Below are 13,012 nucleotides of genomic sequence, written 5' to 3'. Positions count from 1 at the left end.
AGCTGCAAGTTTTACAGATTATAAATTCATTCATCTTTACTCTGAAGAGACATAAGATATGTTTAGTTACATCTTTTGTTAATTTATCATGTTTATTGGGAAATTTGATGCATTTGTTTCGACAAACACATGTAGACAGTTGAATCATGTCAAATCACTCAGCTCTACTATCATATGTTCTCCAGAGGTTGATATTAACTCCTGGCTGTGTTTTTTTTTTTTTTTTGACTATAGCTTAAATATATCGCAATACATCTCTATCGCTCTCTTTTGTCGAGGTTAATTATAATTAAGCCTTTATCCACAACAGATCTGGTGAGCAAAATAAGTTTATATTTGTCCGTGTCCAGCATACATCATGCTGTGTGTTTGTGTGTGTGCCTGTAAGAGCGGCACGTCAGAGCGGAGCTCATTAATATTCACGACATGAGCCATATATGGTCAATCATGGACCTTCTGATTCTATGGGTATTTTATGGAGTAATACATGAGTTTATAAAACCATTTCTGGAGATTTTTTTTAACTTACCAAAGCCATAAACCTACTATGTAGGTATCAGAGAACATATTCACTTATTAAACCAATGCAGTATATGACATTAATTTTGCTCATTTTCTCTGACTGAAATAGATAAAACATAACTTCAATAATAATAACTATCTAACAAAAATCATGACTTTAAATTAATTAAAATAGTTTTGTACCCTTAACTGAAACATACAAAGCAGAATTGTCAGGTTTTTTAATTAATAGTATAATAAAGAATTATTCATTAAAACAAAAACAAAAAAATCAACATTAACATTTGTTTTAGCAGATTTAATGTTTCATAAAGATTTTAGGCAATTTTATGACCATATTAATACATTTTATGACTGACAAATACAGTACAGAACAAATTCATCATATAATTTGAAACTAAATATAATTATCTAATAAAAAAACATCTTTAAATCTTACTCAGTTTTTCACTGTCAAATTAAACTCGCTCTGTCTGAAATAGGCTCATTTTAAGCAATTCTTACAGCATTTATCTTCTTCTAAAACAATTTCATCGCATTCATACCTAAGCTGTATTTTGCTCCTCATATTTTAATCATTTTCTAACTAAAACACTTTAATTATTGTCATCAAGCATCTTTGTCATCTCATTTTCATTATCACAGACAAATATCAAAACCCCCTTTGTTAACAAACATTTCCATTAGTAATTTGCTGACAAGATTAACACCGTCGCCTGTCTCTTTTGTTTTCGTCTCTCTGCATGTCTGTCTCATCTCTGCATTTTACCGCAATACTCTCTGAGACTGGGATCATATAGAAATGTTCATCCAGCGACAACCAACGAAACTGCACCAGTCTTTCTTTCTGACGGCTGTTTGCGGTGAACTTTGCTCTGGCGATGAGAAAGCAAGCCATCTTTGATGGGTTAATTGACCAAATCATTTCCATAATTCCTGCACAGAGCTTCAACAATGCGCATGTAATTGATTGTATTTCCCCACAGTCGCGGCTTTGCTGCAGGGTGATATCAGCATCCAGACAACAGCAACAAGCATAAGAGAGATGCTTTTCCATTAAAGAATTAGCCACTATAGCTTCAAGCACTTCACAGAGGCCAGCCGGAAAATACACAGACACTTAGGAGGGTTGAAAGTGCATTTCTGTATATGGACTTGGAGCCCTCGCTGGCTTGTTTTTTTAGCAGAAAAGGAGTGAAAATGATTGTTCACAATTAATAGTACAAATATTGCGTATTATATTTCACTGTTTCATCTGTGCATTTACCAAATAAGCACTGTGCTATACATCTGAAGCATCACTCTTTTTTGTGTCTTTCTTTTTTATTCCCTTTAAACTTGTTTTAGCACACTTTAATCTGTTTTTGATCATTTCAGTTCTTTGTTTTTGTTTTCTTATCCCTTTTTTTTTTGTAAAGCCCTTTGAATCACCACTGTTAATGAAATTCGCTATATAAGAAACTTGCCCTGCCTTGTCTATGTTCATTCAATCCTTCATTCATTCATTCATTCATTTTCCTTCGGCTCAGTCCCTTATTTATCAGGGGTTGCCACAGCAGAATGAACCGCCGACTATTCTGGCATATGTTTTACGCAGCGGATGACCTTCCAGTTGCAACCCAGTACTGGGAAACACCCATACACTCTCATTGTGAGACACAGTGGGTTTCTGGGAGAAAACTCCACACAGAAATGCTAACTGGACCAGCCAGGACTTGAAACACGACTGTGCTAACCACTGAGGCACCGTGCTGGCTTGTCAATGTTCAATCAACTTAAATTTGTGAATAATAATAATAATAATAATAATAATAATAATAATAATAATAGAAGAACTTTATTTTTTTTGTGTATTAAGAACTAACTGGTTAGGGGACTTTGTGTGGGACTGCATTTAGAGGGGAAAATCTTGACAATAATTGCAATTTTAAGTATTTAAGGTAAAGAGGATGATTTGCTATAGTTAAATCTTCCCTTAGTTTGGAGATTTTCTTTAAATTAAGCTTTTGAAGTTACCAGTATTCAGTGTGTGAATACTGAGATAATCAAATATTTTTTGGCTAATGTTAGCTTGTGTAATATATATGCATGCTTCGGTGAATCAAATTCATATATTCAAGTACATCTAATTTATTAATAAAACTGATTAAATATAACTGATTTATAAATTTTCAGTTCTTTGAAGGAAAATAAGTATGCTGGCTCATTTCAGCAGATGTGCGATTCTCAAAGACGACCTAGTTTTTTATATAAAACAAACAGTGACAAGTTTGCTTTCCTGTGACATTAAATGCATGACCATACAATACTTCCATGTGCAAGCATATACAGTAGGTGTCTATTAAAATACAAACTATGCATCTGATTTCACGTTTTCTTTTAGGCCATGTAGATACGAACACCTATTTTATGAGAAAATCTTGTGAACATTTACTGCATCTATCAGTGCTCTAGATCTGCCGCTTTCAGACTGCTGACTAAATATTTTCCCACATTGACTGCGAAGCGCGATCATGCATACACAATCATATATTTATGGTTTATTATTTTAATCATTCATATTTTATATTTAAGATGCAGGTCAGAGCAAACTTTTTCTCACTATGTAAAGGGCCAATTCCCTCACACACCTTGTTGTCGTCTTAAATTTACTTAACATTAATTAATGAGGCCAAAACCCCCTGTAATTCACACCAGTAGTGCAATAGTGCTGTAGTTCAATGCCAGTATTACTCAAAATACTGTTTGTTACTTCAATTAATGAGCAATAAATGTGCTAATAACTTTTGCTGTTATATGTTACAAATGTTACATATTAAAACAACAGATGTAATTAAAATAGTTGTTACATTTGAACTTAATTGGCTAACAGAAACTTCCACACTGTAAAAAATATATATATTATATATTGACTTTACTTTGACTTTACTTAAAATAAGGGAGTAAACATGTTGCTTTTAAAACAATTAATTTACTTTATTTAAAGTGAGTAAACCTATTGCCTTCATTTTATAAAGTAAATGAACAATGTGCATAGTTATAAGAATAAAGTTAAAGTCCGCATGAACCAGAAGCTGCGACTGTTTTTTTTTTTTTGTTTGTTTTTTTGTGAGTTTGTGTATTGTGACACAGTTCAGAATGTTAAATGAAAAAAATAATGGCTTGTTTTTTCTACTGCAAGCTGATTGGATAGGTATTTTATTCAGAAAGATCAGGAAAAGGGTTTTAGAAGAGCTCAGTTTACGCTTTTAGAATACCTCAGACAGACGTAATCTGAGAATTTAACCAGATTTTAATTTTAGATCACAAGGGCAGAGTATTTGTTTTTTCTTACTGCCATGCACAGATGATTTGTTCAGCACAAACTAGCAATGTGAGCTAACAAAATCATATGGTTAGTTTTGATTTTTACTTTAAATCAACTTAAAAGTTCCAAGTTATAACAGGTTTACTCACCTTTTTAAGTTGTCGCTTTTAAAGCAACATGTTTCCTCCCTTTTTTAAGTAAAGTTAATAATCACTTTTTGCAGTGCAGTTGTTCAAATGTGTTGATTAAGATCAATCATCTAAACAAGAGCAAACTGTTCAAGATAAATTCCCAAGATAATTCAACTGGAAGTAATTCGATATTGTTGGTTCAAAATAAATTTGGCTCTTGGGTTTCATTTGCCTAAATTAAGTCAAATATTGAAATGTGTCATCATCCTTATATTAAGTTACACCACTGATGACTTTTTTATTTTTATTTTGTTTATTTTTTGAGTGCTGGCCCTTTTTGTTCAACTGGAAAAACAACAATGTAAATTCTGGGAGAGAGGGAGACAAAAGGCAAAAACATAATCCGTGCTTGAGTGGTTCTCTCTGAAGATGACATGGACTGAGGAGAAACACAATTACCACAGTAACAGTAACGTCACTTTCTGTCAAGGATGAGCTGACAAAGAGAGAGACTTTTTTCTGTGCTGAGGCTGAGGCAACAAAGCGCTGAATGTCACCTTTTCCTACGCAACATAATAGACTAAATATCTCTGAATGAGCGCCACGTCTTTACACGTCATGGCAGAAAGAAAAGAGTGTACAGGACGTTCACAGAAGCTCTGGTGCTTCATCACCTCGTCCTATTACTTGGTTTCTCAGTGTGAACAGCAATAAGCAAAAAAAATAAGAAACACATGTGATATGTTCTATTTAAAAATGTATACTTACAGATATGGCTACTGAGAATGTGCGAGTAAATGGACGTGACCACACTCAGTGCTGCAGTACTGCGCGGCACAGCACAAAATGGTCTAACACAAGAAAGACATGACCAGCAGGGGGCAGTTATGAAACATAGTGAACATACTGAACTGTAGCAGCCAGAGCATGTGAGCGGAGCTGGGTGGTGTGACGCCCTGCTAAGCATTCCGCTCCATGGTCATGCGCTCCACTCAGTCACTAACCGCCAAAAGCGATCGCTCCGTTAACATTCCTCTCACACTCGGCGGTAAACCAATACCGCTCAGATCCTGAGCCGGCATAAAATTTCTATAGTAGGCTAACAAAATTTTTTTTGCAACTAAAAAAATCTTAAATAACTGTCTAAAATTAAAGCACGTTGATAAAAAAAGTTGCTGTTTCAAAGCGACATTCTTTCTTGTGCTTTTTTCTTTCAGTACAGTTTTTTAATAATATTTTTATAGGCCTAAGTGATCAACTGTTAATTTTATAGCCTAGAACTTGGGCCCTTAGTTGGCTAATGATGGTTTTCGGAAACGCATCCCTGGGCAAGTTATTTGATTTGGGGAAGGTTGCTCGCACTGGCCCGACAATGGAAAAGCGGTTGTTCCTCACGCCATCTAGCGGATATTGCGTGAAGCACAATTTTTTTTTTATGAAAAGGTGGCCTTGCTGCTGCAGCAATGCACATGATAAATTGCAGCATTTCGCATAAAGAAACACACGTTCTCGGTGGCCATATCTGTAATCTTAAAAAGATGTAAATATCTTAGAATAAAATATCAAATATTAAACAATCACTGCATTTAAGTAAGGTTGTTATTCAAAAATAATAAATTGTGCAAATGATTAAGATGATCGTTCTATTCGAAATGCAAGAATCTAATTCAATCTTTCAAATCAAGTTTTTAAATCCTCTATGTCAAAATATGGATAAAATAATGTTCACTGAAAAAAAACATTCAATTCAATTAAAAATGTATCTTTTCTTTCAGTTTAATATTATTGGTTTTATTTATCTACTAATATATTTTAAGTTCAAAAAGTAGATAAATATAAATGTTTTTGATTAGGAGCTCAGCTAAAAAATCATTATTTTGACCAATGTAAAATTTTAGGTTATTCCTACAGGCTTGTGCATGCGTATTAAACAGAATATGCTTTGTACTTTCCTAAACTTAAAAAAGATATTGTTTAAGGGAAATTATTTATTTATCATTGGCTCAGGTGATCAAATTTAGATATGAAACCATTACCCTATTTTTTTTTTTTTTTAATTTGAATGAATAAACATATTAAGGGAATTTTTATTTTGATCAAAAGCATTTGATTAAATCAAATTTAAAACAAAGATTGACTTTAAATGAATTGACTTTCTTTAACAAGACAAATATGCTTTGTACCAGGTTATACAAAATTGGGTCTCACTTTATTTTGATGGTCCATTTGTTGAATTTAAGTTACATTGCATCTACATGCCAACTAATTCTCATTAGATTATAAGTAGACTATAAGGATAAGGTTAGGGTTAGTGTAAGTGTCATGCACTTGCAAAGTTTCTTATGATCAGTTAAATGTCTGTTGAAGGAGCAGTATCAACAGATATTAAGCAGACAGTCTACTAATACTCAAATGGACCATCAAAATAAAGTGTTACCTAAAATTGTTCTCATGGGGATAGAGAATATTGTTTAAGGCAAATGATTTATTTTTCATTGGGTCAGGTGATTAAATTTAAATGTGAACCATTAACCAAATTCTTTTTCCATTAACCATTAATCACATTCTGTTGAATGTGTTTATTTAAAATTAAAGTCAGGATTTGAATCAGTCTGTACTTAAAATTCAAATTCTATGAACTAATGAGCGCTCATACTTTATTTTATTTGCTGACTAGTGGTAATAGCAAAGTATAAATAATTAACATGACAATTAATTAGCATTTTCGGCTTTAAAAGTGATCTTAAAAATAGGTTCATATTTCATCAAATGATTCTAATTCTAAATACAACTGATAAATAGTTTTGGCTTATAGTTAATATTACATTTATTTATTTTGTTTCAGCGTTTGTCTTCTGTAAATCATAGTAAAAATGAATGAAGGTGATTATTATTTGGGCAAAATCCAAATTTATATGGTTTTTATGCTTCAAAACACATTTTTGTCAATTGGCAACAAATATTAATTACTTATTAAAAATTTATTAATTAATTATGAATTACTTACTAAATATTAATTACTAACTACTTGCATTAATAGAAATTTTAAAACAATTTAGCCTAAAACAATTAAATGTATCCATTTTAAGCGTGTCAGCTGCTCAAATATGTTCCGATATTTTTGTGTGCCACTATTATGCAAGGCTGTATATTAGACCAATGAGATTTCATCAACTACCCTAAGTGACAAATCAAAAACAGCTGACATCAAATCTACTGACAGTCCGATTTATCATGAAAAGATGATAAAGTGACACAACACCAAACTCTACATGCCAAAACCCAGATCCTCACCTCTCTCACAGGAGCGTCCCAGATATCCCGTCCCAGAGCAGTCACACACATAGCGGTTCCAGCCCTCTCTGCAGGTGCCGCTATTCAGACAGGGGTTGCTCAGACACTGTTTGGGAGGTTCTTTAGAGCATGACGGCTTCACTCCGACCGCTCTCTGAGCCTCTGCTATCCGCCGGATGTCCTTGCTCTGGCCGTCCATGAACAGATCCCGCACACAGCCCACATAGCCGTAATTTAGGAGAGCGGTCCACACCTCTGTGGGGAAGATCAGACCGGCCCGGTCCTCTGGCAGGCCGCCCAGGTACAGTTTATCGTCCAGGTCCAAGATCTCACTCTCACCAGGAGCGTTGTAGGGAGTGCGGATTGAGTTGATGGAAATGGTGCCTGTCACACAAAACACAAGGCGCAATATTTATTTGGTTAAGGCTAGACACTGCAGGCGAAATGAACCTGTCTGTTTTGAGATTTTGGGGTTTTTGGATTTTTTTTTTGGTCTGATGTAACGTAAACAACCGAAGTGCCCTTTTAAGAGTTCCTTTTGGTGCACTTTATCAATTTGTGTCTGCAGATTTCAATTACGATACATATTTTTAAAGGCCTATTTTTCAAAATGATTTTTTTCTCCAGCACTGAGCCTTCAATCTCCTCTTCAGCTGCTCTTTCATACACCAGACTTCACAGTTTTGATCATTTGTATATTTTGAAGGTTTTTACACGGCGGTTTATACATAATCTGATTTTATTCAACATTTCATTCAACCAAAAACTGAAAATTCCCAAAACCCTCTCTGTAACCATTGACTCAAATAATGTCAAAAATATGAAACAAGATTTGAAGAGTTCAGATGCAAAAGCTTTTGCAAAAGTATTTTCTTTTAAAATGAGCATTTTTTCAGGCTCATATTTGCAGGTTTAGGAATTTCAGATTTATGGCAAATATAAGTTTATTTTCGTTGCCTCTAAAGTGAAATAACTGAACATAAACATATGGACCTTGGAAAAAATGCTAATTTTAAAAGTAAAAAATCAGATGAGATTTAATGCTGGTTTATACTTCTGCATCAAGCGATCACCGTGACCCACAGCGTATCGTATGTATTCATCTTTATTAATGTTAGTTATGTTAGTTTATGTTATGCTTCTTTGTATTGAGTTTCTTCACATGTGTTTTGTTTTTTTCTGAATGCTACCTTAATGTACAAGTACACTGTAAAAAAATCCTGGTTGCCTTAAATTTTTAAGCTGAAACAAATTAACCGTATGAGTCTATTAAACTTATATTATGTTAAACTGACTCAAAACAGCTTGTGTAATTTACAAAATTAAGTTAGAACATGATTGACTTAGTTTGATAAGTTACAATGAACTAAAAACATCTGCTGTCATGATTAATTGATCATTATCTTTTATGGTGTAAACTCACCCGTTCAGAGACGGGAACTGGTGGACTTGCAACAACTTTAATCATAAGGTAAACACAAAACATCTGGAGCTCCTTCACAGGACTAGATACTTGTAAACACTTGCTTCATTAGGCACGCGGCTCTCAGCACCGTTCATACTCGTTCATACAGCTACCAAGCCAACCAATCACAGAGCTTATGCTATGCATCGTATAAATGCATAAGTATAAATCAGCCTTTAAAGGTTCCTGCATCTGAACTCTTCATATGTAAACTTGACTTGACTCAGGATTCAGATTTTAGTGCAAGAAATGTGTGCAAATTAGCATGTATTTAATGAAAGAGGCCTAATTTGCATCTTTAATTATAACATTATAAAAAAATGTGTGATATGACTGTTCGCAGTCCTTGATGTATTCAATCAGCTGGGGAAGTATGGTGATAAATATCAGTTTTAATCTACCCTATTCACCTGCACACTATGCTTTTCATTACAAAAAACGAACAACTCTGTCATCATTTACTTACTCATCCTCCACTTTTCATAAACATTTTTAAGTTTGTTTTTTAGTTGAACACAAAAGTAGATATTCTGCAGAATGTTTTTGAAGAAAACCATTGGTCACTGACTTCCACAATTCTCCATTCCTCAAAATATCTTTAATTGTGTAAAAGGGGACTTTTTATGCAAAAATCACTTTTATATGAGGTTTAAACACAGTTGTTTGGCAAAAGAATGTGAACATAGTCAGCTACTAACTGTGAAAATTAATTAATTATATTTTTATAATCACACTTCATAAAAAACAGTCTGCAGTTTGATTCTCATTCTACCTTTGTACATGTCATCAGAGAGGGAAAGCCCCACCCATTAGTGACATTAGATCATTAGCATAGACAGCCCTTAGTGAGAAGCAGCCGTCTGTCATTAGAGTTTTGAATCTGCCCCTGTGGTGACACATAGGCCTTTATAGCTCCACCTTCTTTCGAAAAGAGGGATGGCAGCACAATCTAATTTGCATTTAAAGCGACAGCCACTAAAACAGCACAATCTGGAGCAAAGCCTAAAAGGGGCAGTTCCAAAGAGTTAAAACTATTTATGTGGTATTTTCTGAAACTTTACAAACTGACTCTAGGGAATCTTATTTTACATGTTGTAAAAAGGAGCATAATAGCAAAAAAGAGAAATTCCTAAAAGTCTGGAAGCACCTGAGTAAAATAAATTTTTTTTTGGCTAAACTATTCCTTCAACTTGATGTTTAGATGCCATTTCAGCAACTTCGAATAGTTTGATTCACTTTTAATGAGACGTTATATAAGCAAATTATGAACTATGCAAATGAGGCTCTTTTAAGGTATTGGAATGATCCTTCATTCTTTCCCCTGCAAATAAAATCTCCTTTACTTTCAAAGCACATGGTGCAAACAGAAAAATCTGCCTCCTCTAAGTAAATCTGAAATTGTATATTCGTAACCACTTCTGTATATTCGTGGTTCAGCTTGGAAGTCTGAAAGATGATTTGTGAGCAGCACTTTGTCACCATTTGTCAGATCAGCGCCCATAGCATTGATTTGTCAGTTTTGCATTTGTAGGTATGTGTTGGGTATAACATCGCTCTGCGGATGATCAAATCAACTTGATGTAGACGTCAATAGCAAAAAATATGAGTTATGAACAAGATTTGTGCTAAAAAAAATAGGAAGACAAAATTTGGGCCCTTGGCACATTGAGAAATGCTTAGAATAACATCTTGAAAAGGAAGATTTCTTGTATTGTACTTGAATAGATTTTTTTATTTAAGTAAGTTTCTATATAATCACATATAATATAATATAATATAATATAATATAATATAATATAATATAATATAATATAATATAATATAATATAATATAATATAATATAATATAATATAATATAATATAATATAATATAACATGACATCCTTTTTTACCTCAAATGCTCAAATCTCAATAATCAAATGCTTATAAAATTATTTGTTGAGTACTATAAGAGCATTTATGGATAATAATAATAATAATAATAATAATAATAATAATAATAATAATAATAATAATAATAATAATAATAATAATAATAATAATAATAACCTGCTAAAATAAGCCTAAGCTGCTTGGCTGGTTTTAGCTGGTCGACCAGCCTGGTTTTAGAGGGGTTTTGCCTATTTTCAGGCTGGTTCCAGCCATTTCCAGACTGGTTTTAGCTAGTCAGGCTGGGAAAATGACCAGCTGAAACCAGCTAAAACCAGCTTGACCAGCCTGGTTTAAGCTGGACATAACAGGTTTTAGCTGGTCTCCCAATAATAATAATAATAATAATAATAATAATAATAATAATAATAATAATAATAATAATAATAATAATAATAATAATAATAATAATAACAACAATAATTAGACTACTCACATTTAGTTTGAAATTGGTCTCACATTAAAAAAGTTTTCAAATTCATATGTCCATGGTTCATTTCATCATCTGTTTTGGGCTTTGGTCTTGATATGACAGTGCAAACCTTATACAAAGAGAAATTCAAAAGCAGTCTCCATAGCAACAGTAGACAATATGCAGCAGATTCACTAGATAGCCATCGCCATCAAAAGGCCACATAACAGAATAAACTCTACTCTATTCATACCGAATTTATTGGTTGTGACTGAATCAGTTCTCCAAAATTATTTGCGTACCCTCTCATAGCAGGCCTCCTTTTATGGTTTACATCTAAATATGGTTTTTACAACAGTGCTTAAAGAGCAAAGAGCAAAAAACAAAACACACACACACATTGTGCTCTCAGGTGAGGTGAGTCTTTCATTCGCTCTAATAATGTTAAAACACTTTCATGAGTTCCATAATCACTCTCATTGTTTTCCTGGCGACTCCAACAAACAGGCATTTATACGCAGCCGACAATTTCGAATTTTCCTTCTCATTTTCCACCACTGTGCACTGCCATTATTCACGCCTTGAAGGCAGTTACAAAAGAAAAGCCATTACTGGCAAGATAGGAGAGAACAGGCATGGGATTAACGCAAAGCGCTGGCCACTGCTGAATCCTGTTTATTAGTGTCCAACACACAGTCCAAACTCAATAAAAGGCGGCTTAGAATTAAAGATGCCGTCTTTTCAGTGCCAAAACCTTGTTTCTTTAGTGACAAACAGGCAGCTTCTTTTATAAAGGCAAATTAGTGTGACTATAACCCGAAGGGTGAGCTGGAGGTGGTGCTGTAAGGCATGGGGCACGTTAAAGAGACACTTCTCCAAAATATCTAAATTTGTTCACTATGGGCTCACCCACTTATCACATTTTACCTGCAGTATATACATACATTTTCTTCTGTAAAAATGTACTTTGAAAATGGTATTGATGTTTGATTTGATGCTCATTGTTTTGGAACTAAGAATTTTAAGAAAAAAATTGAGATATGTAAGGTCAGGATTGGAGAAAAACTAACAGAACTACAAGTTATGAACTCCACGTTTCAAGATATAATGTCAAAATTGAGAGATTAAAACTCTCTGAGAAAAATAGTTATAATGTCAAGACCTTTGAGATATACACACTAAAATTCCAAGAAATAAGACACAATTCTAATATAAACTTTGAATTCCAACCAAAATGGCAGATCGAAGGATGTCAACTCAAAAAATGTCAGCTGTACATTTTAAGATGTAAACTTCACATTTCAAGATATGATGTCAGAATTGAGAGATTTTAAACTCTGAATGTGAAGAGTTGTGAGATATAAACTCTAAAATTCCAAGAATTAAGACAGAATTCTGAGATATAAAATGGCAGTTATATAGAGGTCAATTGTTAGATTGTTAAGAAGTAAACTTCCCATTTCAAGATATAATGTCAGAATTGTAAGATTAAACTCTGAATTCTGAGAACAAATGTCAAGAATTCTGAGATTTACACACAAAAATTCCAAGAAATAGGACAGAATTCTGAGATAAAAACATCAAATTCCAAACAAAATGGTAAATATATCGATGTCAAATGTCAGATTTTGAAGAACTTCACATTTCAAGATATAATGTCAGACTTGAAAAATGTAATCTCTGAATTTTGAGAAAAAAATATAGTTATAATTTTAAGCACACTAAAATTACAAAAATTATTACAGGATTCTGAAATAGAAAATTAGAATTCCAAACGAAATGGCAGATTGAAGAATGTCAACTCAGAAACATGTCTGATTTGTAAGATGTAAACTTCACATTTCAAGATATAATGTCAGAGTTGAGAGATTTCAAATCTAATGTCAAGAGTTGTGAGATATAAACTCTAAAATTCCAAGAAATAAGTCAGAAATCTAAGATATAAACTCAT

General features: G+C 33.3%; 1 protein-coding gene across 18 annotated transcripts in view; it reads right to left on the bottom strand.

Moving 5' to 3' along the window:
- nrxn1a (neurexin 1a) overlaps window positions 1-13,012 on the bottom strand; it is a 317,361-nt gene that overhangs the window by 165,247 nt on the left and 139,102 nt on the right. For all 18 annotated transcript variants that reach the window (XM_056468880.1, XM_056468881.1, XM_056468889.1 and 15 more), the window contains one exon: window positions 7,255-7,638. In XM_056468880.1, coding sequence (XP_056324855.1) covers window positions 7,255-7,638 — 384 coding nt within the window. The remainder of the gene's footprint in view (window positions 1-7,254; window positions 7,639-13,012) is intronic.

Source organism: Danio aesculapii, chromosome 12, assembly GCF_903798145.1.
Source record: "Danio aesculapii chromosome 12, fDanAes4.1, whole genome shotgun sequence".
Lineage (NCBI taxonomy): Eukaryota > Metazoa > Chordata > Actinopteri > Cypriniformes > Danionidae > Danio > Danio aesculapii.
This window is presented reverse-complemented; position numbering and strand designations above follow the sequence as displayed.